General features: G+C 40.2%; 1 protein-coding gene across 4 annotated transcripts in view; it reads right to left on the bottom strand.

The window, feature by feature from the left end:
- The window catches only part of GALNT13 (polypeptide N-acetylgalactosaminyltransferase 13), a 142,012-nt gene that overhangs the window by 72,543 nt on the left and 41,981 nt on the right, over window positions 1-27,488 (bottom strand). For all 4 annotated transcript variants that reach the window (XM_061363779.1, XM_061363778.1, XM_061363780.1 and 1 more), the window contains exon 4: window positions 6,525-6,693. In XM_061363779.1, coding sequence (XP_061219763.1) covers window positions 6,525-6,693 — 169 coding nt within the window. The remainder of the gene's footprint in view (window positions 1-6,524; window positions 6,694-27,488) is intronic.

Here is a 27,488-nt window from a genome sequence, read left to right as displayed (position 1 = left end):
GAAAAAAAAGAAAAAAAAGAAAAAAGTGTAACATGGTTTAATCATTAAGGACTCTTATTTTAGTAAAGAAAATATTATTAGATGTCCTTGCTGCTGAGTACAGTTTTGCAGGCTCTTAGGTGAATCTAGAGACTCATTCCAACATTTCGCTTACAGGCACATATAAAACCTGAACTCTGTTCCTCACAACTGGTTGCGCCAACAGCAGCAATACCAGTAACAATCCATTCCTGAGCCTTGACTTGCTCAAGGGGACAGCTTTACATGAAGGAAGCAATTTCATGCTTCAACAGCCTTGCGCTATCAAATCAGAAAATTGAGTGACAGGCACCAGACGGGGTGGGCTCTGATGCCAGGGAGGGTCAAGATCAGCCTGTGGGTACATAGCGGGCTGCTCCTGGGATAAGCTGCTGAAGGAAAAGCAGAACTGATACAAGATCAATCTACCTAAAACATGCATTATTTCTGTTTAAATACTATGTACATTCCTAAAGTGCATACCACATGAGGACTAAGTACCTGCAAGTTTAACCTATCATTGTTACATTATTTAGGGCATTTATGGGAAAACTAGGAACACGCTTATCCTTGCAATGTGGATAACCTTGACATGCTTTAAAATGTGAAATCCCCATACATTTTTAAAAGGTAAGCAAGCTGTGCAAATCAAAACCTTCAGTTAAGACTGGTCACCGTGCCCCCATTTTCAAAGGTCTGGGGGAAAAGCCACATGACAGTTGTCCTACGGATTCTCTGAGAGAAGATACAATGGGAAGGAGGCAAGGTACTCTGAAGATGGGCTTTATACACGGGCATGTAGTGATAGGACAAGAGGGTAGACTAGGTACTAAGAAAAAACTCCTTACTATAAAGGGTGGTGAGACACTGAAAAAGGTTGCCCAGAAAAGTTGTGGGTACCTATGGCAGGGGGGCTGAAACTAGAGAATCTTTAAGGTTGCTTTCAACACCAACCATTCTGGGAATCTATGATTCTATGATTCCAAGGCACATGGGCACAATAGCAATGAATAAGAAACCTAGTATATTACTTCAGTTCATTACAGCTGCATTTAGAGACACCAGCTACCAAATGATTACAGAAGATATTCCAAGTGGAATTTCCCCAAATATACCAAGGTGCTCCACAGTGAGGACACATTTTGCAAATGCCAACTTATGCTTATCTGGAAATATGACCTCCCTCTCCTTTCCTGAGCTTCACTAAGCTAATGGGAACTGAGGCATGCTCCTAGAGCAGGTTCTGCCCCTGCTCGAGCCACCACAAGGGCACCAGAGCTGAAGCCAGGACAGAATCAAAGCCCAACTCCTATGAGAGACACAGTAGCAAAAGGGAAATGGCAACAAATTCTAATTGTTCCTTTTGTCACATGAAAGTACAGATGAAAGACTCACAAATCCAGTTTAGAAGCCATCTGTTGACTCAAACAGTTCTTTCTCATTGCTGGAGAATTACCTTATTTAATCTTAACACTCTTTAGCTAACTTAGCAATTGGGAATTGGCTTCGATATTATACAAATTACCTGCATATACTTTCCCTACTGGCAGTCACACCGGGAGAGTTCTCCCTCACCCCCCCTTTCCCCCCTCAAACAAGGTAGAATAATTTCTAAACTGTCATTTCAAAGTATTTTCGAGCCTAAACTAATTACTGATTTTCCCCTGAGTTTACCTGCTCATGAGTGGCTTACAGATTCCTTATGCATAACTGTATATACACAGTAAAACCTTAAAAAATAAATTAGCTTTTAATTGTATGAAGCTGTAAGCAGATAAACCTGACAACAAAGGACCTCCTACATAACTTCCATCCACCATGACTCAGAGATGGAGAAAACCCTAATACAACACTTTCTATTGCAAGACAAATGGATTAGCTGTGAACAACGCAAAATAGAACAATTTACTCTCCCCCCTTTTCAGGGTTAAATTGCATAAAGAACAAATAGTCGTCTCACAAAAAAAATAAATAAATAAAAAATCAAAGCTAATCAAAGCTGCTCTGTAACACAGAGTCTGAGGCACTAAAGGATTTTCACAGACATTTTATAAAGGCGATTTTCACAGGGAGTGATTACACTTCTATACCACTTCTTCAGAGGCTGCTTCCGCCACCCCAGGAAAACCTGCCAAGGTTTTTGCTTTGAAGAATTCAACACAAAACTACAGCACCAAGTTTAAGATTACTACTTGGAAAATTGTAATGAGAGTTTGCTTCTGATCAAAAATGTATGCTCCTAAGCACATATAAATACAAAAATACAATGCAATAGTTAACTTCGACCTAAATTTCAGTAAGAAAATCCAATTATTACGGTTTAGCAATTTGCAGAATAGCACTTGCAACCTCACTCATCCAGAAAAGATTGAAGATGAATTTCTTCCCTTGCCAGAGAAAATACTGAGAAATAAAATTAAACATTTCTATGTTGAATTAAATTGAGTGAATCAATAGCTATTTCAAATTAGACTTGGCACTGATTAAAATCTTCAAGTTGCCCATTACCAACTCAGGTAATCAGAGGACATTCCTTGGTAGATAACACTAGATGCAACAGGATGCAAGTTAGACTGTTAGTGTGACAGGGGCATTAAGACTCGGACATAGTGCTCCGTTACAGCACATGGGAGGGGGGTTTGTGGTCTCCTGATGAGACACCTCATTCCTTCACAGTGACTCCCTGGAGGTCAGGACTTTCCATTAGGTCTATTCCTAAACCTTCCTATTTGGAAGAAGAACCTGACAAGAGACAAACACCTTATTTCACAAAGCTGTAAAGGTAATTTCTCATTAGCCAGCAACCAACACAACTTTCCTTGTCTTCCTGCAACTGAAAATGAAACTATTTTTAAGAAATCTTTTTTCTTTTTGGAAAAAGATCTCCATCTTACAAACACAAGTACTGTGGTTGCAGTGTAGCTTGTGATTATACTGTGGCTGCAGTGTAAACCCAGAATTAGCTCACAGTCATAAAACTTAATCAGAAGCAGAGTCATAAAATATTCCAGGGTTTTTGTTCATCTGCTAGTGTGAGGAAAAAAAAAACCAAAACATTCCCTCGGGTATTTTTTCCACTGAAATATGTGTTTATTATGTAGACCCTTATGACACCTACCCTCCCTTCATTCACCACAGCACTGCTTTGATCATTTGGAGGCACAACAGCAGCAACAATCCCAAACAGTGAGAGCCCTGCTACTATCTGCCACTGGGGGATAGAGTACCATGCTCTAGAGGACAGCAAGAAGGACTGACAAGCATCTTTGATCTTCACTCCAAGTTTGCACACTGAAGACTAACTCCCAGAAGTACATGCAAACTGCTGTGCAGGCAGCAGCAGCCTTAGCAAGGCAAGTGAAACCTGCACACCCACAACAGGAAAATGGGAGAAAATCGCCTGCATGAGGAAAAAAGGCAGTGAGGAACAAAGAGTGAGAAGGAATGAAGGCAGCCAGAAAAGGAACAAAATGGGAATGGATTGATTCACACACACATACATATAACTTTATATATATAAGTATATAAGTGTATATATTTTATACAGATTACATAATATATATAAAAATGCATAATGCATACTCTCTATATATGAAATACACATATACAACCCGTAACAGTGAAAAAGCTACCTTGACAGTGTACTACATCCCTTTCACAGCATGCTCCCCACTGGCTTTGCCAGTAACTGTACTGTAGCATAACTGAAGAGTCAATGAGTAGAATGAGAAATTGCGCCAAGACTCGTCTTTTTCTTGGGCTGTTTGTTTCTCATCAGATTATTTGTAGGCATTCATTTGCAAAAAGGACATCATAACAGAAATCTAAATAATTCTCACAGAGATATAAAGGTAGCAGGGAATCTCAACAGGAGATGATATTTTGCATTTAGGGTCAAACCACAGCTGCAATTCACAAAACCTTCTAAACATGCGAATAATGGGAAAGCTGAGGTTTTATTTTCATTGAAGACATATAATTTTCTGCTTTAAGCCTACACTTAACACCACTGGGAGCAAGAAGAAATCATGGAAAAAAACGCATTCAGCCGCTTTTCCAGTATCTCAGTATCAAACCAACCAATGCCTGGGAGTTGCTGCATTCACCAGGGTCCCCTGGTGCAAGACAAAGAGGAGAAACTGTGCTCAGGACTGCTGCCAGTGGATGCGAGCCCTGCACAGCCCTGATGCACAGGAACCCTTTCAGCTTGCACCAGCTGGAATGGAGACTGCAACTTAGCAGCATGGCAAACACACAAGAGAGATGCAAAAACATCACTTACACGCAGCAAAATGTTGACATGAGATAGGTACCACAAAAAGGTCAAGTCATGTCAGAAGTTAATTAGTCCTGTATAAATGCCCTTCATTCCTTTAATCCCCCAGCACGATTACAGAAATGCAGCTTAGCTCTTTCCCAGGTTTTGCACAATCTGCCAACATCTGGGTAGCAACACGGAGCTCCTCGGGGCTGATCCTGATCTTTAAGGTCCCTTCCAACCCTGCCATTCTATGTTGATTCTATGATGACTCTGTCCTTTCAGTAAAGTATACAATATATTCCTTTTCATCTAGAAAACAGATGCAGACAGATTTCTCTCTGTATTAAATGGCTCATCTCCCTCAGACTGATCAGAACTGCCCATGAAGTTGATCATCTCACTGGTTCCTTCAGTACGCACTGTGTTTCCAAGAGCTCCTTTCCAATAGAGGAAAGGAGGATCCTATCCAGAATGGACTGAATTACAAATGATCACATTGTGGGGAAGCATCACCTCTGCTGCTTGTGAACAGGGTTTGTTGGTAAAGTAGTGCCTCTGCTTCTTTTATTTGCAGGCATTTACAAATAAATTCCAGCAAACAAAGTATTTGATTTTCAATTTCATGGAAACCTGAAGAGTTTGATTTTAAACAAAGCATAAGCAGTAAAATTTCCGGTAAGTGACAATTCAGGTTAAAAAGCAAAAGTAATGGGAGATTTTAGAAGACCTGACCACTTGTGTATATTCAGCTATGCTTATATTTCTCTGAATTTTTATTTGTCATAAGCTACAGTAGCTATAAATCAGACCGTTTATGCAGGTGAAGGAGAACAGGAAAAAAAAATGAACTGGAAAAAAGATAAATTTCAATCAGCATCAGGTTTCTATAAAAATTAAGTGGGAGAAAAAAATCTCACCTCTAAAAATTTACTTCCAAAAAGTTTAGATAATCCTCCATGCAAAAATTTCAGGTTAAATAAAACTGCTTGAGAGCCGACTCCATCAGGTAGCTTAACACTGCTCCTGAGAGACAGGAGGAAATTCTCTGGCTGAAAACAACGTATATGACAGAGCTAGGCTTTCTGTTTTTTTAAAGTATGACTTGGAACAGGGTAATTGACAGCCATTGGAATCCCCATTTTAATGGAAATAAACACGTTTACTTGGACTTTCACATTACATACTAGTGCAAACACAAGCCCACTGCTGTGACTGCAAAAACTGATCTGTAAATTCCATTACGAATAATTCAGTGGACTTAGTGAAACACCCCCTCCCCCCTCTCCAGCCCCAAGCTATTCCACAGTCTCCCACAAACACCAGCCTTCACTCAAAAAATAATAAAAGTTACTAGACTTAAAACCAACACCCTCTCCCCATAGAAAACCCCAACCACAACCCCCCCTTCAGCATTTATATTGCTGCAAAACGTTTTGAAAGATGTTCTATAAAATTCTGATTATTCCAGAAACGTCTATTGATAAAGCTAGAAGAAAACAACATCCTGCAGGTACTTTTTGTATTAGTAGCATTTTCTCTTTATCAGCAGTAAATGCCCATTTTTAAAAGCTGACAGCACAGTTGTGAACATTTATAAACTAGACATTTATGTTTATATCTTTTTAAAACCTTAGAAAGAAAAGTTTTCCCTGAAGAAAAAAATATTTAAATTATTCCAGGTGATAGGCCACAGCAGAGGGAATTTTGATTTGTGGTGCAATGCAAACCATTCGCTCTAGTTGACAATTCTTTAGCTGTTCACAAAATAAACTGCACAGGATAATAACACTTATGATGCAGGAACTTTTTCCCTAAGAAAACTTGCATTAGAAGCCAAATCTAGAAGCAGTCAAACCTATTGCATTCTTCAATAGGTTCCTTAGATGCATAGAATCCTAGAATTGTCTAGGGGGGAAGGGAACATAAAGACTACAGGGTTCCATGCCCCCTGCCACAGGTAGGGACACCTTCTACTAGACCAAGTTGCTCAAAGTCCTGTCCAACCCAGCCTTGAATAGGCCTTGGGATGGGGCAGCCACAGCTTCTCTGGGCAACCTGTGCCAGTGCCTCACCACCCTCACAGAGAAGAGCTGCTTCTTTAATCTAAATCTCACCTCTTTTTGCTTAGGCAACCACTGCTAATAACAGCCATTAATTAACCTCAAGACAACTTTTGTGCCTTGGAAGAAGGCTGGAGGTGGGCTCAGCAGATAGCACCAAGACATGCCGTCCCCCAGGGACTCACCCGTCCAGTCTCACATCAGGCAAACTCCGGTTCAGAGCAATCAAGTCACTGGCCATAAGGTTAAACTGATTGATTTTAAACAACTCTTTCATCTTCTCCTGGTCATCCTTTGGAATGAGCACAGCCTTTCCCATCTCTCCAGGTCCTTCTTGGTTTCGAGAAATAACAGCTATAACACAAAATAGCAAAAGCCAACTTTTAGAATGTGGACATCAGTCCAAACAAAGAAACAAACAAACAGAAAAAAAAACCAACCCAAAAACAACCCACAATTTTCTCTATGCTTCACGAGAGGTTTTATCTCTATCTGGACTTAAATTTATATCCAGTTCTTTTCTAAGATGATTAAATCCCCCAGATTTGTTCCCTTGCTGCTTTTGGTTGTAATCTCGATGACTGTTCTTGTGAGATTTACATCAGGATTACAGAGCACAGCACTAGATTCTCCGTGAGATTCTGCAGGTAGAAAAGGTTTGGCAAACACTTTTATGGCTATGGAAAATCTTTGAAGAACATGTATATTAGACTAATTCTAACCAAGTTGTTTTATTTTTTATTTAGGTTTAACTACCAGGCACGTGACAGCACAACCCCATTCCTGTAAGTAAATAAATCAACTAATCTTCAGTGACAAAAAAAAAAAATCCATCCTGAAAAATACAGCACCCACATCCTAACTATCTTTTACATATTATTAAGGACTAGTTTGGAAAAATATTTGTACAGTCGATTTGAAACTTTAAGGAAAATTATGGTATCATCTCATATAAGCCCACAAAAATGAGCAAGGTGCAGACTGCCTTTCTAGGAAACAGCCTATGAAAAGAAAGGAAACATCCCTCGTACAAATAATTATAATTGTTCTAAAGCAAAAGCTGTAGGCAAAGAAAGACAGAATCATCATGTTTCCTTCTCCCACCTCATCATGCAGCTTCCCCCCAACTACTTACTACCAAGATGCTTTTTCAAACAACAAGAAATATCTGAATTTTTAAATAATTTTACATTCACACTTTCAATCAGCCTCTTAACTGAGGCTGATTAATGAACATTGATTAATTAGTCTTCACTGATGACTGGTGCTTGCTGCTCTCATGAATAAACTGAACTGAGCTCTCCTGTGTCTGCAGCCTGGCAGAGGGTGGCTCGCAAGCCCGGACTGTGCTGGGCTGTAACCGATGCTCACGGTGACCTTCAAGCAGTGCACTTCTGCACCATATGCCAACACTAGCATATTATCTTAATGGAGGGATCTTGGTTTTATTTTTCTGCCATCACATTAATTTTTCATCTTTAGTCTCAAAATTACTCTGAGAAATTTGATGCTCAATATCCTGAAACACTGTTACTTATGAAGGCTTCTCCCTAGCTGAAGAATAATCATTTTTACAATAACAACAACAAAAAAAAACCCTAAGAGGATAAAGCCTTTTCTAAAGAATGCACAGGTAAGTGACTTTCTAAGGAAGAATTTGTTCCTTTTCCAACACATCATACATCAGGCCTTGCTAGAACCTAGCAGAAACTTATGTAAAAGGCTTTTAAAAAGTAAATATTACAGACTCCAGACACAGAAATTTTATTTCTGCAGTTCTAGATTATGCTTCAGTTGAGCAAAGAACGTTTCACAGTATTACCTGATATATTTTTTTATCCTTCTCTTTGATCAGAAGTAGCACCTTTGTATGCTGCCACAGAAAGAAATTAGCTGTGATTACACAAGAAGATGAAGCTGTGATCAGACGGACACATAAACCTTAAATGTGGTGACTCTGAAGCCCTCTGTACCCAGTGTGATTTCCAAAGGACAATAATCTCAGGGGTTGAAGTCCACTGGGGTCTGCGGCAGCCACCCAGGAGCTAAACAGGCTGTGACATGGACACCAAATGCATGCTCTTGATGCCCTCAGATACATTTTTCCACACTGGGGTCAATCCCAAGCACAAATAGAGGCTGGGTGAAGACTGGAGTAAAAGCCACGCTGAGGAGAATAACTTGGGGGTAGAAGTTGAGGAGACCCAGCCGTGTGCACTTGCATCCCAGAAAGCCAACCATGTCCTGGGCTGCATCAGCGGCAGCATGACCAACAGGTTAAAAGAGGGGATTATACCCTTCTACTCTGCTCTCATGAGACCCCACCAGCAGTACTGCATCCCGGTATGGGGCCCGCAATGTAAGAAGGACATGGATGTGTTGGAGCGAGTCCAGAGGAGGCTACGGAGATGCTTCAAAGGCTGGATCACCTCTCGTTTGGAGACAGGCTGAGAGAGCTGGGCTTGTGCAGCCTGGAGAAGAGAAGGCTCCAGGGAGATCACAGAGCAGCTTCCAGTGCTTAAAGGGGCCAATAAGATATCTGAGGATATCTAACCCTAGTGTCTAGTGGAAGGTTTCCCAGCCTGTGGCAGGAGGGTTGGAACTAAGTGATATTTAAGGTCTCTTCTGACCCAAACCATTCAATGGTTCTATAACTCTATGTCTGAGCAGAGCCTGCTGATTCCTCTTCACCTGTCTCAGGGAAAGGAATTTGTGACTACATTGCTCTATATGACCCCTGATTGGCAGAATTTTCTCTTAGAGAATATATGTATCTCAGTCAAATGCCACCAGAAAGAAAGATCAAGAAGAATCTAGTCATGCTGTGTGTGCTTTCAACTGCTTCTTCACGCAGTGATGCGCCTTATCCACAGAACTGCTTGGGAACCTGTACTGCACTCATACACTGACAATTTTACATTATATACAGCATTAAATTCCCCTCAGAACATTTTATAAGGAATATTTATTTAACGTGTAATATGATCATAAAATATTTGGGATTAATGGTTGGTAATTAATCTCTGCTATATCATCACTTCCTGGAGAAACGATGAGACTCGTCAAAGGCTGCAAGTTGAAGAGCTGGTCCCTCAAGCTGCAAATGTTGTTTGTGGAAATAAATTCTGCCTCCTTTTTTTGCTGGAAGGGCACAAATTTATCTGAATGGTAGGTTGGAGCAGGCAAGAAGAGGCAGCCTGACTGCTGAAACCGTGGGAAAATGGGCAAGAGGAACAGAAACATAGCATAATAGGAAAGGAAGGAGTTTCTCAACATAGGGATGAATGTCTCCAAAGCAGAAAAAGTGCAATAAGAAGGTGAAGAAAGTTTGTCCTTGTCGTGTCCTTCAGGGTGATAAACTTTTGGAAGAGGAATTATTTGTTCTCTGCCTCTGAAGTTGCATTTAAGGGTCTGTAGTAGCTTCAAGGACTTCACAGACCCTACCCAGACGACCAGGATCACCTCCTTAGCACTGCACATGCAGCGTTTGCCTATCCGGGCAGGGAGCCATATGGATCATGTTCTGAGTGACCCATTGCAGCCCCTGAAGAGCAGAGCAGGGGACCCTGGGAGAGAGGACACATCATCTCCTGCCATGTGGCATGAAGGCTTGAGGAGCATCACAAGGCACCCAAAAGGTCTCTGATACAGCAGGGAAGCATGCCAAAGTATTTTTCTTTTCTGCTGAAATACTGTGGGATTGGATAAAAATACCTTTGTGACAATTTTCTCCTATAGTAACCAGAAAATTTTCATTAAAACAGATTATTTAGGGTGAGGGAAAAAAAAAAAAAGCAACCCATTATTAGCATAATCATTACAACAGTAAATTGCTGCTTCTCCTTGTCACAAGCCAAGTAACAGAACTGTATCTCCCTGAAATGTGTGGAATACCAGCAGTGGAGGGTTTTACATTCTAAGCCCAAATACTAGAAAGACAGCTGTCGAGACATTTTGTTTCAGTGTAAACTCTCTGTAAATTCATTAGGAATCCCAGCTCATTCACAACATAACTTCAGAGGGACTCAGTTTAAACTCAGCCTGAAACCTTGTTTATCCTGCTTGAAAGAATAAGTTACATTTTCCTTCATCTACAAAACTAATTTTCATTACAAGATTCTGTCATCTTCTATTGTTTGCTAAGGTCCATCAAGACAGAACTTCAAAGAGATTTTCCTGTCCTGAAGTTTATTATAAAACTAACCAGAAATTTCCTTAATAGCCTTTCTACCCTTACGGTTTTATTCAGAGCAAAATATTATCAGATTATATTTCAATCATAGCTTAAACATGTCTCTGACAGAGAAACATACTTAAAATGCAGCAACCTCAAATTATTAGATCTTTAGAGAAGACACACATGATTTATGAATTAACAATCACACACACACACTGACATTTTCAGAGATGTAACTCAAATCCATACACAGGACCTTCTTGCAATGTCTCTCCCACATCTGAGTAAACAACTTTTGAGCCTGGAGACTGTAAGAAACAGTGTTCAGTTGACTCATACCCGGGAGAGAAGAAGCATGAAGCAATCCACACATATTCAACTTAGGAAAAATAACACTTCCCATTTTCCAAGCAACACGTAATATATTAAAACGAGAACCAAGTAAACATCAAAATACTCTAGGCAGCAGGAATATTTAGCAAATTAAGACCTCTTGCTAATATTTGACAAAGCTTTTCATAGAAAAATGTGGTTTTGCTAGCACTGAATAGATCTGAGAATCTAAATATGGTGTCAAAAGTTTTCTAACACGAGGTATGTCACCAAGGTTGGCTTTCTAAATGCACAAATGCACTATAAATAGTTTTACCGAATGATCTGTTATGTATCCAAAGCACACAAAACAATTTTACTGGTTTTGGAAATACTGATACTGTCATTTCACCACTATGTTCTGCTTTACCCTCTTCCTCCGAGGTACAACGTACTTAACTAGTACAGCATACTTCAAATCAAACTCTTCAGAGTCTTTTATGAAATACCAAATTTGTATTCGAGCTTCCATACCAAAATATATATGCAAAACATACATACACCCACTTCTTCAATCAGAGAACATAAACATAGTACAAAATCTCTTCACCTAGAGGATAAAAAATAGGTTTCTTAAGTATTCAGAATGTATGTATGATAAAGAAGGTAACAATCAGTGAATGCTGCTGCTGATTATGAATTACTTCACTGGTATCAGTGTTCGTAAGCTACAAGCCCAAGCTACAAGTTCGTTGCAAGCACAGCAAGCAACTGCCTTACAGAGTACATCTTTGAAAATATCACTTAGAATTTATTGTCCAAAACACCTTCTATATGTGGATTTTACACATCTTTTCAACAGCATTGTTAAGATAGTTGCCTCTCAACGACTTGGCAGGGAGCGACTATGTCCCTCTGCAGTAGTAAAGCACAAACAGGGGCTGTCCAGATGTAAGAAATTACAGAAGTCCTCCATCTAAGAGAGGTCCAAGATTTTCCAGCCCCTGTTGCCTCCAGGTTCTTTCCCTGATGAAAATGGCTGATTAATCTCACAGAGAGCTGCGTGTCCCCATGAGGAGCAGCCCTTCCCAACCCAAACCCACAGGTTAAGAGATAGTGTTGTCACCTTTCACAGTACTTGAGCTCACCTCCAGGCTAGTATTTTAAATACCTTGCAATTATAATCGAGACCTGAGGGGGCACTCGGGGACAGATACGATTCTTGAAGCCAGTGTGGAAAAAGAGATGTATTTAATTTTTCTATATAAAAATTACCTGGTTGTCAATCAATCAACTTATTAGCATGTCTGATCCATAAATACTTTGGGAGTGCTTCTGCTGCTGGTAAGCTAAAAGTTTTAGTGAATATTAAAACCAATCAGGAAACAAAAAAAAATGGACTCATCTGTTATTTGCTTTTCCTTTGTGATGAAAACCCCATCTTTCCCTCCTTATCAGGCTTCCCTCTCGCTGGTACACTTGCACAATACTTCAGTGCCATGCTTCACTCTCCTTTGCTATTTCTGCCAGTCTGTGATCTGGCCATGCTAATGGGTCTCCATGGGCTCGTGTTGGTATCTCACACCACTCCTCAGGACTTTGATTGAGATTTATTTACGGTACAATACCATTCTGAAGTTAAGGGACATAGGTGCCAGCCACATTGTCTAATGCTGTACTTCGCATTCTTTCTAAGCACTGGGACAGGTTGTGGTTTTGACCATACAAACAGCAATAACCTCCTGAACTCTGTTGCCTTTAACTTGCTTTGTATGAGATCTTACCCCAAAATTACTGTTCAAGGCTTCCATTAACCAGCATATCTCAGCGATCACTCTGGGAGCACAAGAGGACCTGTAGTTTGAAAGCCTTGTTATCCTGCTGGCAAAGTGCATCCAGGAGAGCTTCTCCTGCTAGTTCAGCTCACTAACACAATTTTGCACCAACAGTCTCTATAATGTAAATAAGACTCTCTCAAGCTCAGAAATCCTGAAATTAGGAAACCTGTCCATTTCCAGAAGGAAGAAGGAACCCTCTGTGTGTCCATGATGGGAGGATGATGGAGATGAGAGGGTATCAAACAGAGAGCAGCAGTGGGGGGGATGATGGAGATAAAAGGGTATAAATCAGACAGTAGCACAAGTGGGATAAGGATTCAGGGAGCTGGAAAGCATCCCCAACCCGCAGCATGGGCACCTGGAAACAGAGGTCCAACACAAGGTTCCAAACTAACCTCCAGTGAGAGAGAGAGGACATGTGAAAAAACAGTGAGGATTTATAGGCTGAAGTAACTGGGAAAACTATTTCTGTACACCAGGTTAATTCACTTTTTTGAAAACTTAATTAGAATATCGTATTTTGATTTCTACCTTACTCAACTTACTAACCTTGACCATATTCCCCTTCACAGAGTGAAGTGAGTCTTTGTCTAGAACAGCTTTCTGCCAGCTCTATAAATATGAATGGTTCATGAGGTATCTGTGAAATCTCTAAATATATTTTAGTGAATTTACAAAAAAATGTGTTAATCTTCAGCAACCATCAAAAGTCATTAAGAATCTTTTCTGAATACCAGTTACTAAGTCAAGAAAGCAATTAATGTTTAGATATCTGAAATACTTCCAGGGAAGGCTGAAGAATCAAAAATATTTTGAAACTGCACAGGTTCTGTTTTTCACAGTTTTGTCCTTACCCAGAGGTCCTTTAGCTGAGGGGTGAGGGGAAAAGAGCAGAATCAATACCTGGAGAGCCACTGAGAGCTGATGCCATCTACATGGCATTTCCTCAGTCTATTATAACCCCCAACAAAGGATGAGGTAGCCTGGGCTTTAGCAACCTGAGATCCTTCATCACGTATGTCTTGAAGACAGAAACTATTCCAGTAATTTTGTCATTTTTCTACATGAGTAATTTACACTCATAGCTCAAATAATTTGGGTACTAACATCAGAAATCCTTTTTCCCTTTCAGTATGTCCAGGCTTCGGGCAACACGTACTACAGATCTGAAAAACACCACTTTCATACACATGTAATTACGTATGTACACACACATATACACACAGATACATACACACATCTTAAATGGTAAACAATAAAGAAGGATGGCTACATGTGTTATCAAATCAATCCCATTACTGCTGTCAGGTGTGTATGACAAATACACACCAATTCCTTCTTTTCACAAAGACTGTATTAGCTCAATCTTCTAATCTTAAAAATTCACACTGTGAAAACTGTAACAAAACAGAGATCTAGATTCCTCTTTTTCTCTGTAAATCACATTGATTAATGAACTCAAAATTGCAGTCCACTTGTCATTGTTTAAATGCAAGATGAAAGAAAATGAGAAAAGAATAGGGATGGAAGCGGATCTCAGAATAGCAATTAAGCTTTGTCCCACACCATGGGACAAAATTAACCATACTTAAAACATCCACAGCATATGGGGATTGTGGCTTTAGTTAAATCTTTGCTTTGAAACCTCTGAGGATAGAGTTTTTACAGCCTTTCAAGGAAACCTAGATGAAATCCAAGCAACAAAGTAAGTTACTGAATTACACTCACACCTTGAAACACCTGAGGCATTAGAAGAATTTTAATGAAGTAACCACATAAAAACCGGAGAACTGATGCTCCTAAAGAGTTTTTCAGGGTTGAACATAGGTGGGCAAAGAAGTACGGGTAGGGAACTGAGCAAAGGGAAATCTTAGCTAAAACCAGAGACTAAACAGCACAAGGGAGGTGAGGTGTCCACTGACCAGAAACAAGGTCTGTGCTGACAATGCAGGGCATGCACTAAGGAAAAACTTGTTTGTGGAGTAATTTACAACAGAGCTATGAAAAACAATACCACCAGAACTGATTAGGTGGTCTGTCTTCAGGCCTCTTCCAATTTCTTTACTATTGTGATTCAGTAAACCAAACCCAAAATCTTTTCTTGTTTTCTGCCCATGTGGGAAAGGCTTCCAATAAATCACAAGACAACAAATCCTTTCCTAGATCAGGACAAAGGTCTGTCTGGCATAGCATGCTGTCTCAGAGCAACTGAGAGATCATGGCAGACAAGGTAAAACACAGGTTTTCAAATACTTCTTCCAGAGATTTCCCTTTGCTGAGGTGGGAGCTGCACCCAGACTGCTGTATTTGATAGTCGTCATCAGCTTGTATGCTCCCTTTTAAAATCTATTTACCTTTTTGACAATGAACTCCATGAGTTGAGTGAGCACAGCTGGCAAAAAAAAAAAAAGCATCCTGTTTATTTGCTTTGGATTTGCTGTCTCACATTTTCATTGTTTTTTACCTTGGGAGACACAGCGAATCCCTCATCAACCTTCTCTGCCCATTTATGCCTTTACAAATCCACAGTTTATCCTTCTTTGTTCACTGCTTTTCCAAGCAGTAGAATTTATTTCATAATCTCCCTACAGGGAGGCCAAACAGTACCTAAAATCATCCTTGGCTGCCTTTTCTGAACCCCTGGTCTCACTCAATGAAATTGAGTTTAGTTTGAACTAAGCACCAGAAAAAAGAACCACCAAAACTAACCCAAACCAACAACAAGCCCCAATGTTTTTGTCCTTCAGGGGCATGAATTCACATGCTGGTAGCAAAGCAACCATGGCTTCTTTAATTTGCAGCAGCATTCTTTTTCTGTGATTATCTTTCGAGATCTTGAGAGCAGAGTAATCTACAGTTCTCTGCAGAGTTCCACACCTTGTCACACTTGTGTAATTTCAGAGGGAGCTGTACACACTTCACACATCACAAAGGAGGCATCTGCATGCATCTCATGGTGCTTCACTTAACTCTATTTAAGAGCTGCAACTAAGGAGCAGTGATTCAGCAGTTCTGCTTGTTAACTTACTGAAGCAGATTTCAAATATTTTTGAAGAGTGTCTTTTGAGAAAAAAAAAAAGCCCCCAAAAAACATCCTTCAAAAATAGCTTTACCTCCAAGCACAAGAATTAACAGCTCATCTCTTCAATGACCATCCTGGTGCACATGGGGATAATGGAACTGACATGAAGCATGCCCACAAAGAATAAAAATGCTATTTTCCCAGCATTCTGCCTGCAGACATTTTTCAGCATCTGTCAGTGGAGATAGGCTTCCTTTGGAAAATGAAAACAACCTCCTCACAAGGGCTTATTAGAAGTGCTGAGGTCTTTGGTGCAGTGGAGAATAGAAAGCACAAAATTCAAGATAAGGGTGGGGGGGAAGGCAAAGCTCAATAGATTTCAAAGCATTCGATTTATTTAACAATTCAGTAGGCACTGCACAGGGACTGTTGCACAAATAAGCATGGCAACACTCTGAAGATACTAAGGACTCATCTTTTTTTTTTTTTTTTAGTTGTTTTTTCACCCCAAATGTTCATCTTCCTTCCCGTACTTCAACTGCAACACCCACACTTCAGTTTCAAGTACCAAACCACACTGCAAATGTAACAATGCTGTTGTGCAGAGGTCCAGAGAGTGTGGGCAGCTCTTACAAGGAGGCCATGGGATCTGTCCCCACAGAGCCGGATCTCCCCCAGCACACCACCTAAATCCCACTTCTCTGGGCTAAGCATGGATGGGAATGCCCCAAAAACCTTCTAGGTCTCTCCAGTGCCCCCAACACCAAGCACAGCCATCACCTCATCCCATAAGGATGGGTATCCACAGCAGTGTCCCAGCGGTACTTTCATGCCCTCGGTGACACAAAAGCAGCAGTGATGCTGATGGGCACAAACCAGAGCTTTTTGGTTTACCCACCGAGGACAATGCAAATACCTTGTAAGGTAGCTAAAGGGGTGTAAGCCACACACAATTACTCTCCACCCAGTACACAAAGTCTTCTCAGACATCCCCACTAACAGAACGTAAATGGCTTACTGATAAATATATCCTAGCAAATGATGATTTGTCTCTACTCATAATAAAAATTTGAAAACTGTTATTTCACAAGTATACTTTTGATGGAAACAGATACATGAAGAGGTAGTAGCATAGCTGAGACCTTGGCACTGGGGCAGTGCTTGCTTTCCTGCTGCTGCCTCCCTTCCCTGCAAGCCATTCATCTTTCCAGGCGCAGGTTATGCATTACGCATTCCTAATTATCACCGATTTATATTTTACTACAATACTAATATAAGGCATAAAAAAATAAAAAAATCAATCATTCTTGTCTCATTCTCAGAGGAATCTTATAAAAACCTGTCTCTCTGGTACTGGATGCTCTCTTTAGCTAGGCAAACTGGCTAAATAAATACATGCCAGACAATGCTCCTAAGTTTAATGCACCCTGAGTGCAGCCTAGCTCCGCTGCCTCAGGCACCCATCAAGGGATGGAATGTGACTGCAAGCATTTCCTCCTTTCAGCGAGGAGGTGCTGTAGCTGCATTACATGCAGTTTTACACCATTCTGCAAATTCTAGGAGCTCTCTCCTGCTGCAGCCTGCTGGCTCATGCCACTGGCTCCATGTTTCTTGGGGAAAACCAGGAGCCTGGCCGCAAACCTCAGTCACACTGTGTTTTCACATGCATGAGGTCTCAGTCTTAACACAGCTATTCTCCCAAGGGCTCAGGCTGGCTGTGAACAAGCTTCAGTTAAACTGGGGCAAAAACAACAGCACAGCTGGAACTGGAGGAATAGGATGAGTCTATAGTAGAAGAAAGATGGGAAAAATTCCTCCACCTCCACCATACCACTGCCTGGTCAGAGCTGCGAATGGACTTAGGTGGGTGTCACATCTGAAGGACTAGGTCAGAAGACGATTGAAACCCCATTATTTAAAAGAACAGTGGTTTGTACTTCCTTATTGAATTTATGTATACATGGTGCACAATCTTATTTTGCAAATAACACTGATTTTGAATTACTAAAAATCATTTTGATAGAGTTTCACCCAGGAGATGGGCAGCTTTTCAGCTGCAATTTGTAACTCATCAAGAGTGTGGCAGAGCATTAAGTCGGGTGTTTTAGGTTTTTTTGTTTGGGTTGTTTTGTTGGGATTTTTGGGGGGGGTTTAGTTGCTGTTTTTTTTTATAACAAAAAGTTGTCATATAGTATTGATTTACTGCAGGTATTGATTCTGCTCTTTCCTCCTCAGCTGTCAGTCAAGGTACCTCTGGGTAAGGACAAAACTGTGGAAAACAGAACCCGTGCAGTTCCAAAATATTTCAGATTCTTCAACCTTCCCTGGAAGTGGAGTATTCCTTTAAGTATTTCAGATAGCTAAACATTAGTTTCTTTCTTGATTTAGTAACTAGTACACAGGGAAGACACTTCATGAGCTGTAAGGGCTGCTGAGGATCAAGACATTATCTGTAAATTTACTAATATATATAGAGAGATTTTACAGATACCTCATGAGCCATTCATGTTTATAGAGCTGGCAGAAAGCTGTTATAGACAAAGACTTGTTTCACTCTGTGAAGAGGAATGTGGTCAAGATTAGAAAGTTGAGTAAGTTAGAAATCTAGAGTATGAATCGAAATATGGTATTCTAATAAAGTCCTTATAAAAGTGAATTAACCTGGTGTACAGAAATAATTTTCCCAGTTATCTCAACCTATATATCCTGTAACTCTTCAGGTTTCTTCCTACTGCTAAACAATATTCTAGGGCAAAAGATCATCTAAGGCGTTGTTCTCAGCCATGTAACACTGTTCTCTGGTTATGAAGCAGAAAGCAGCAAATCCTTGCTAGCAGGAGCTGCACTGGAGACAGTCCATGGGGCAGCCATTTCACCGGGGTAAAACATCCAGTCTCCTGCTAAATCCTGTACTGGGTACTAAATCCTGCTCTGGGATTTCAGTCGTTACTTGCATTAACATTTCAATTCAAAGCACTATTTTTATCAATTATTTTACATTATTTCATATTTTTTTCCTTTAAATAAGCAGCTGAACAGAGAAACTACCTTTCCAATGGTTTTGCTTGAGCAATATATTAACAGCCATGTAGTCCAATCCATACAGCCCTGCCTCAACTGCTGCCAGCAACAGTGACACACAGCAGCATTTACCCAAAATTCAGAAAAAGCCAGCATAACCTTCCCTCTAAGTTTAGAAGGAAAAACACGCTAAGGAACGGTCCTGACCCATCACCAAAACACATATCCAATTACACAGTCACCAGGACTAGTCCTGACATGGTATGATACATCACAACCTCCATCACTGCTACTGTTCTATTTCCACATAGATGACTACCTGAGTTGCAGTAACCTTTCACTAGCCTGCTACACAGAAGGCTGGTGGGTTTTGCAGGTGGGGTGTTTTTTGGCTGGTTTGTTTTTTTTAAACCTGAATCCTGAACAAATAATTCCTGGTTGCATCTCCATAGCGGGTGTTAGATATTTTATCCAAATAATTTGTTGCCATAAACTCTATACAGAAGCCAATAAACTGAAGGATCAATTTGCAGCCCTTTGCCATTTACATGATGTATCTCTGCTGTTCAGAACTATACACAGACTTACCTTAATGAAGAACATAAAGAATTCTAGTTTTAATTACATGGTTGCAATAAATCCTGTAAAGTTGTCAGAAACATCATTAAATAGATCATATACTTGACAGTATTTCTCAACATAAAAATTCCAGGATTCTGAAAAAAAAATTAATGTTTCTTTTCAGCACTAAAAGCATTGGAACTCTTGTAACTTCTGCCAACTACCTTGTCTAGCATTTCTGCAACACATGTTGTCTAGAGACATACCAGCCTACACTGACTACTGCTGATAGCCTCAAGGCAGAATGCCTAGAGATGTTCAAAGAGGCCTGGAGCGAGAGTATAAACTGAACACCAGATTTTTTTTTAAATACCACTTAGGATGGATGTGAAGTCTACTTACGGATGTTGGCTGCCATTTCTAAGAGAGAAGATCTGAAAAGAGGCATCGTCTCATTAAAATTTCACCAACTCTTTTGAACGTTCTTCATAAACTCCTACAAAGCCTACACACAGTTAAATGGCACAATCTAAAGTTAAAAGGTCTCCACAATTACTAGCCATGTTTATTACACTGCACTAATAGCAACTGCTAGATTTTGGTAATTAAAAAAAATACCAAGTGTAATTAAATATCATATTAGCTCAATGCAGTTCAGAACTATAACTGTTCTGTTTAGCAAATTAGCTGTAACACACAGTTAAGAAACCACAGATACTGGGCTGAGCAAACTGTTTTCACGGGGATAAAAACAATTCACCACTGTAGTCCATCCTCTTCCAATCTTACTGTACAATATCTAATCAGTTAATAAACAGTATCTTTAAGATTGTGATGATGAAAGGCTTGAACCTTTTTCAAAAAGAATACAGCACCTCCAGGTAATCTTTAATTTTCAACTATAATGGACTTCAGGACAAACTAGAGAATATAAAGATATGAAAGGCCTGAGATTAGGTAACCACTGGATATCTGGAAAAGCAGGCTGAGGAAAGGCATTGTGAAAGCTTAGCCTCTGTAAAATCTCAATATTTATATTATCAGCCCTGAAAGAAGAAACTGTAAGTACAATACTACCAATTATGCTCTCAAATGGCTTCATTGTATATCTGTTTTGTAAGTAAACACTCTCTGCTCTGACACACCAGCCACACAAAGATGCTGCTTTGGTGTTGCAGCCATGCAGTGCAGTGCTTAGGGAACACATGTACCACACAGGTGGCATCAACAGCACCAGTTCACCTGTCCTGGTGTTAAACACAGGCAATGGTTATGATTCCATTAATGCAAAACATCTAGGTAATTTTTTCTACTTGCAGTTTGATACACAAAAATAAAACTGAAAATGCATTAAGCATGACAGAAAATCTGTCAATTTCTAATTGAGACAGGTTTCACAGAAACTTAGAGCAAGGCTTCAAGATCAGCAAAGAACAGAAGCAAGGTTCAGCCTACTCATTTGCCTCCTCCACTACAGGAAATAACATCCTGGACAAAAATACAAGAAAAACAAGAGGATTTATCCAGGAAGCATCTGTTTGGGAGCACTTTGGAGCAGCCCATCACTCCCTAAGCCACAGTGCTTGGACGCGACAGTCACGCATCAACAGCAGTGATGCTGCACTCTGTCACGTGTATCCCTTGTCCTGGTGGTCACCATACTCCCAGGCATGGGGCAATAGAGGGATGACCACCAGCCTTGGAAGGCAAGGATGGAATGCATGTGCACCACCTGCTCATCTATCACCTTTATGCCTGTGTTTTATAAATGAATCCCAGGCTGGCACATACAGCGAGATGCAAGTCACCTCTCTGAAAATTATTAGAAGTGAGCAACAAGCCAGGAAAGACATAGTAGTATATCAATATTAATTTAACTATAATGGAAATATCTAACTGATGCTAAGTGCAAAGCAAGCAAAGGCAAGGGAAAGTGTTTTGGGTCACATTTCAGAGGTCTGTGCTGCTCAGCAAGAGACTCCCTTGCTTGGGGGCATCCTTCACAAGTGCCTCCTGCCCTCCATGGGCACACTCATTTCATAAATACAGTGCTGTAAATGGCATTGCCTAAATAACACGTAAGTACTGCTTGTAGTTCTACCAGCCTGCAAGATCTTTGTTGAACCCTTTTGTGTACACAGGTCTGTGCCATTTTTTCCTGCAGCAATAATAGTTCTTTATTTTGAAAAATTCACCATTACAAATGAAACCAAAAATATTTAAGTAAAGGTGGAGCTACAAATGTAAGATTAAGAGGGACAGGCAAAGCAGTCTTCTGCAAAACAAAATTATGCAGACAATAACTTCATGGAATGAAAGTAAGAGGCATTTCATTTATTTTCATTCTTTTAAACCTTCCCTGACCCCACTTGGCTGTCATTCCAATATTTTAGAGTGGCCTATAAAGTCAAACCACTACTGACATCTAGTTTTTCTATCTCAGCATTTTATCTGCTTTCATTAACACGTGTGTTTTTTCCACATTTATGGAAAAAGAAGCATTTGATAGCTACCTGAATTTATTTACACAAATCTTCAGTAAATCTGTAGTAAAAGATTCTCCTTTGTTGCTGCTGTTGTTTGTTTTCCTGTAGGAGTGAACAGCTCAGTGTTTTCAGTTGACCACACTGTACTTTCCACAAGGATAAAGATTTAAGATTTAAAAAAAAAAATAAATAAATAAAAATCTTGAATTTTCTTATTTGTGAAAAGTTTTGCTAACAAATCCCCCCATCCTCTGCCTGAGCAGAGAGGGCTGCTGCCACCTGCTCACTCCCCATAGGCAACAGGAGCCTCCCTATCTTCAACCAACAGCAGATTTTGCCCCCCAAACCTGCTGAGGATTCCCAAACGCAGTTTATCCTAGACATTAGAGGGTTCAGGAAAAGGGAAACAAACAGGAGAGCCTCTGATGTCAGTGGGACACCCTCCAGTGCCAGGGGGAGTGGAGCACGGTGGAGGGTGGCAGGTTATCCCCTCCATGTCCCCAGATCATCCTTCCTTCAGGGCCCTACCCAGGGGGCCCGACTGCATCGATCAACAGTGGCCCTGAGGAGCATCTGAGGAAGAGCAACTGAATGTGTGCAAGTCTATTTAGTTAGGAACACCAGCATTAATTGCTTTCAGGACAACCGCTACTTGAATTGACACCCGGTGAGCTAGGAGCCAGGACGCACGCAGAGCACAGTACATTACCCTAATTGGTGTTTGGTACACGGCTTGACAGCTAATTCTGTCACATTTCAGCAGCATGCATCAATCACTTGTGCACAGAGGCTATATACTTCAGTCTAGCCCATAAAATGTTATTTCAGTGAAAGAAAAAAAGGATGGAGATTGTATCTGAAGAGCCACTGCCTTGTGAGCAAGCTTTATGCTGCCTGAAAAATCCATCCTGCTTGCTAGCAAGGGGTAAGATCTCCATTTCCACAAGCACACATCTTTAAACAATGCATTCCCATACTAATTATTGCCATGTTCCACTTCTGGGATGGTTTTCTACAGGAAAAAGAGTTTTACAAAGAATTTTATTTTGCAAAGACATCAGCTAAATTTATATCTTTTTAACAAATACTGTGCTTTAGTAAGTGCAGTGAAAATTAAAACCAAAATAAAAATTTTATTCACCCAAAAGAATTATAGGTCAAATTCCATCATTTAAAAAAAAAACAACAACAAAAAAAAAACTACTGAAAATTTTAAGAAAAATGCTTCCTGTCTAGACCTGTTGACTTAATCACAATGTCTGCTTAGTTTTAAATCATCTTTTTATGACTAGCTTAAACTTACTAGCTTGTGGAGGCTGTAGTAAGTCCTGTATTACCATGTCACAAATTACTGCAACTTACGATTTCCACCAAACATAAAGGGAAGACTGCCAGCTCCCAGAGACAGCAGATCACCATGGTCTAGTAAGTGACAACTTTAAAATTTTACACTAAAGTTGGTCATTTCTAAACTTGCACCTCATGGCTGAAAAAATAACTGTAAGATAATGGATAATAAGACAAATATGTACCAGTGATTTTTTCATACTATAGTCAGTGACTGTGTTCATGTAACACAGAGTAACTAGCAGCTGGTTTTGTTCATTTGCAAAGTCAATCAACAAAGGAGTTTCTCAAGCAAGCCACAGTACTAATAAGAGAGTAAGTGAAGCAGGAAAGACCAAAACGTCAAGAGAGATGATTCTCTCCCTCTACTCTGCTCTGGTGAGACCCCACCTGCAGTACTGTGTCCAGCTCTTGGGCCCCCAACACAAGGACACGGACCTGTTGGAGCAAGTCCAGAGGAGGCCACGGAGATGCTCCAAGGGCTGGAGCACCTCTCTATGGAGACAGGGCTGAAAGAGCTGGGCTTGTTCAGCCTAGAGAAGAAAAGGCTCTAGGGAGACCTTAAAGCAGCTTCCAGTGCCTAAAAGGGCCAACAAGAAAACTGGAGAGGAGCTTTTTACAAGGGCCTGCAAAAGGACAGGACAAAGGGGAACGGGTTTAAACTGACAGAGATGGAGATTTAGATTAGATACAAGGAAGAAATTACTCATTGTGAGAGTGGTGAGGCACTGGCACAGGTTGCCCAGAGAAGCTGCGGCTGCCCCATCCCTGGCAGTGTTCAAGGCCAGGTTAGGTGGGGCTATCAGCAACCTGGTCTAGTGGAAGGTGTCCCTGCCCACGACAGGGGGTTGGAACTCTATGGTCTTTAGGTTCTCTTCCAATCCAAATCATTCTGAGGTTCTATTCTGTGAAAAGGATCCAGTGAAACCCCTGAGGGCAACAACTGGGTGGGCACATTTAGTAGTGACTGTCAGTATGCAAGTACATTTTGTTGCTACCATTGACAACAAGCTACAGATGCAAAGGGGGACTTTCCCATTCCTGTAATACCTCTGCTGGGAAGTGTTAGCACCCCTTGGCACTTTCCCAACATCTTCACACCACAAACACCTGCACTGCACCCTGCCTGCAAGGTTGACACCACCTCCCATCCCTCAGAGGAAGTCCATTACCTAGCACCATCCAGAACCACTTAGTGCATCTTTGGCACCTCTTCTGCAAGGCTGCCTCTAAACCCTGCTCAATCATCTGGGAATCCCCTGCTTTCCTCCTCCAGAGATCTGCTGCTTTTCCCTATCAAAGGGAGGCTGAATTCTAGCAAAAGCAGTAAACCAAGAGAAAAGTATGGATTTACCCAGGTTCTACAGCCCCCAAGCACACGCAATTCTCCCCTACAGCCAGATCATGCTTTGTGCAAAATTATACATTAGTCTAATTAGCCACTTCTTAGCAAGAGGTAATGTCATCATGCACCAGGGTTTGGTAAGCAGCAAGGAAAATACAAAAGAGTTGGATATGAAAACAACCTCAAAAGAAATGATCTCATTTCTAATTAAAGGCAAGGAGAAATGCAAATTGATTCATAGCTGTGTTGTACAATTTTAGCATGGTTTATTATTCATAAAAATGGAGGGGGAAAAAATGTAAAGACTAATAGAAACAGCTACAGAATTTGTAACTGACTCCAAAAGCAGCACAGGTGACTGTCAGACCTACACAGAGGAGCACAGAGGAGTACAGAGCATTGCAGCCCTGCACTGCAGCCTCCTGAACCACTCCATGGCTGCATATGAGCCACCAAAGGGTGAAAGGCAGAACAGTGGGTGAACCACACTGTTTGAGGTGGTATAACCAGGATACCTCCTGAATAACTGCTTTAGTCGGAAAACATCACCATCAATTCCCACTCATGAATTAATAATGAGATTAAGGGCCTGATATGAAATCACAAGTGGTTTGGTCTTAAATGACAACAGCATGATCTGCAGCATAATAGGTGCTTTCATAACTTGCAGGGTTTAAATTCTTTAGGTTTTATTATTCGCATCAAATTTTAAACATCAGCTTTCAGTCCACAGACATCCATCTTAATCCTATTAGAAAAAGCTGTCTGAGGATGAAGAAAGGACCAGATTATCCTTTTCATAGCAGTAGCACATCCCATCCATCATTGACTGACCTAATCCATAAATTCCCATCTACATACACCAGCAGAACGATCAGTCTACACGGAAAGTGACAAGTAAAGTTCAGCCAATACAGACTACAACTTGAAGATGCACAGGAAGAAAGAAGAAGAAAAAAGAGGGAAAAAAGACTGGAAAAAAAGAAAAGCAATCTGAGCTTAAACTGGGAATCTCCTAACAGCAAAATAACTGGAAAATTCATCATGAGTTAGCTTTCCAAACCCAAAGCAACCTACACTTGGAAGGGAAGCATACACGTAACAGCTGCAGTAAAGAAAGTTTTACTTTATGGACAGGAAAATTATCAGATTTCAAAGAAAAGGTCTAGCAATCTCCCAATTAGTCCAATTTCCTGTGTGCAAATCACAGCCCCCACACATAACTCTTTCAGTATAAAATCTGTATTATGGCATCAAATCAAGGCACTGTTTACAGCCTTGTTTACTCCTACTTAATTTCAGATTTCACGTATTTACATGAATACTGCCTAGAATGCATTAGTTGGACCATGCAATGGAAAACCAGGGAAGTGCCATGCAACTGCTATGAAAACGAGGCAGAAGCAGAGATTACTTCTTCAGTCCTTCCCTGTGAGAGATCACTGAGCAACACCAGTATCAGGAACACCAGGAACTAACAAACCTGGCTCTAAGGCTGCAGCAATTAAAAAGGGATGACAATAACTGATTCTGAAGCTTTTTCTTTTTTTAACCAGATTTCAGTCATCCCATGCAAAATATGCTAATGACAAAATTAGAGAAAAAGGTGATATTGAAGTGCCACATTAAAAATATCACAACTGCAAATCTACAGTAACACACATACTGTGCACATACACACATACTCCATGTGCATATTTGGATGCATTGTGTTAAGCATATAAAGTTAAAACATAAAACATGCAACTTTAAGGTGCAGGAACCCCAAGACTAAATCACATCATAAATGCAATTTAGGAAAAAAAATCATTGCAACATACGTATTTAGGGGGGGCAGGCTCACCATCTGTAAAGCAAACAATATCGCTTTTAAAGTCACTGAAAGACCAAAAGTGTACTGCATAATTGCAGAAATTGTTCTTTTACTCTTTCAGAAAGTGCGCACACTGCTTTTGTTGGGTTAAGCTGCAGATATTAAAAGGCATCACATATATACATATATATATGTATGTGTGTGTGTGAATGTGTAACTCAGCTTTTATAAAATATATTTTCATTTACTTTCACCTATTCTTTTCTAATGTATTATTTTTCCAAGATGGCATTTTTTAATTTAAACCAGAATTTTTTTGCTGTTCCAGTTAATGAGAAGACACCCTGGATGCATGGTGCCTCACACCAGACGCCACAGAGTCAGACAATCTGCATCGCTGCACCAACTGCCCATTGCCAGTCAGATATGTTTGCCGACAGAGCCAGTAATTCTTTCATACCCCAAACCAATCATTCTTCCAAGAAACTACATACAGCATGCAAACACTGGATGGTTTAATTAAAGCACTTAATGCATTTTTAATCACTGAAATAGACTGGGGGGAGTGGGGTAAAAAAAAAAAAAAAAAGACTTTATATAAGATTAATTCATCCAGGCTGATCACACATAGAGGATACCAGGGAAGATCAATACAGCTCTGTGTTTTTAAGAGCAGCTCACTATACAATAAACTGTACTTTATGGGCACGTTCTTTTTCTTTAAATCAAGAGCTCCTAAAAAAAATATTGTATAAACCCCATTTTAAAACTGATTTAACATTAATACTGCACATCTAATACAGATATATTTTCTTTTTTTTCTGTTTTATATTGAAAGCTTCATTTTCTGCGGAATATAACCTTTCCCAAAAAATGTTCCTGGATGAGAAAATAGCACAACTACAGATACGCAGCTGTAAACATACTAAGGCTTTTTGTTTAACTACAAACACACTGAGAAAGAAGCTTGCTTGAGTAATGAAAGTCAGATGAACCAAAAGAGAAACAGCTTCAATTAAACAAGAGCAATATCACAGCTAATGTCTTCCAACTTGCAACTTCAGTGGAAAACCAGAACTATAAAATAAAAAAAATAATTTAAAAAAAGTCATAATTAAATTAGGCAGTATTTGTCTTGTCACTATTTCCCAGCTGAACCTATACAAAATGTTGAGAACCATTGGTTTGTAACCCTACAGGAGTCCCATTCTCCCAATTCCTGACATA

The sequence above is a fragment of the Neopsephotus bourkii genome, unplaced genomic scaffold (genome assembly GCF_033783945.1).
Source record: "Neopsephotus bourkii isolate Nb327-2 ecotype Australia unplaced genomic scaffold, CSIRO-AGI_Nbou_v1 NB_1181, whole genome shotgun sequence".
NCBI classification, from domain to species: Eukaryota; Metazoa; Chordata; class Aves; order Psittaciformes; family Psittacidae; genus Neopsephotus; species Neopsephotus bourkii.
Note: the sequence above shows the minus strand (reverse complement) of the source record. Positions and strands in the feature narration are given on the sequence as shown.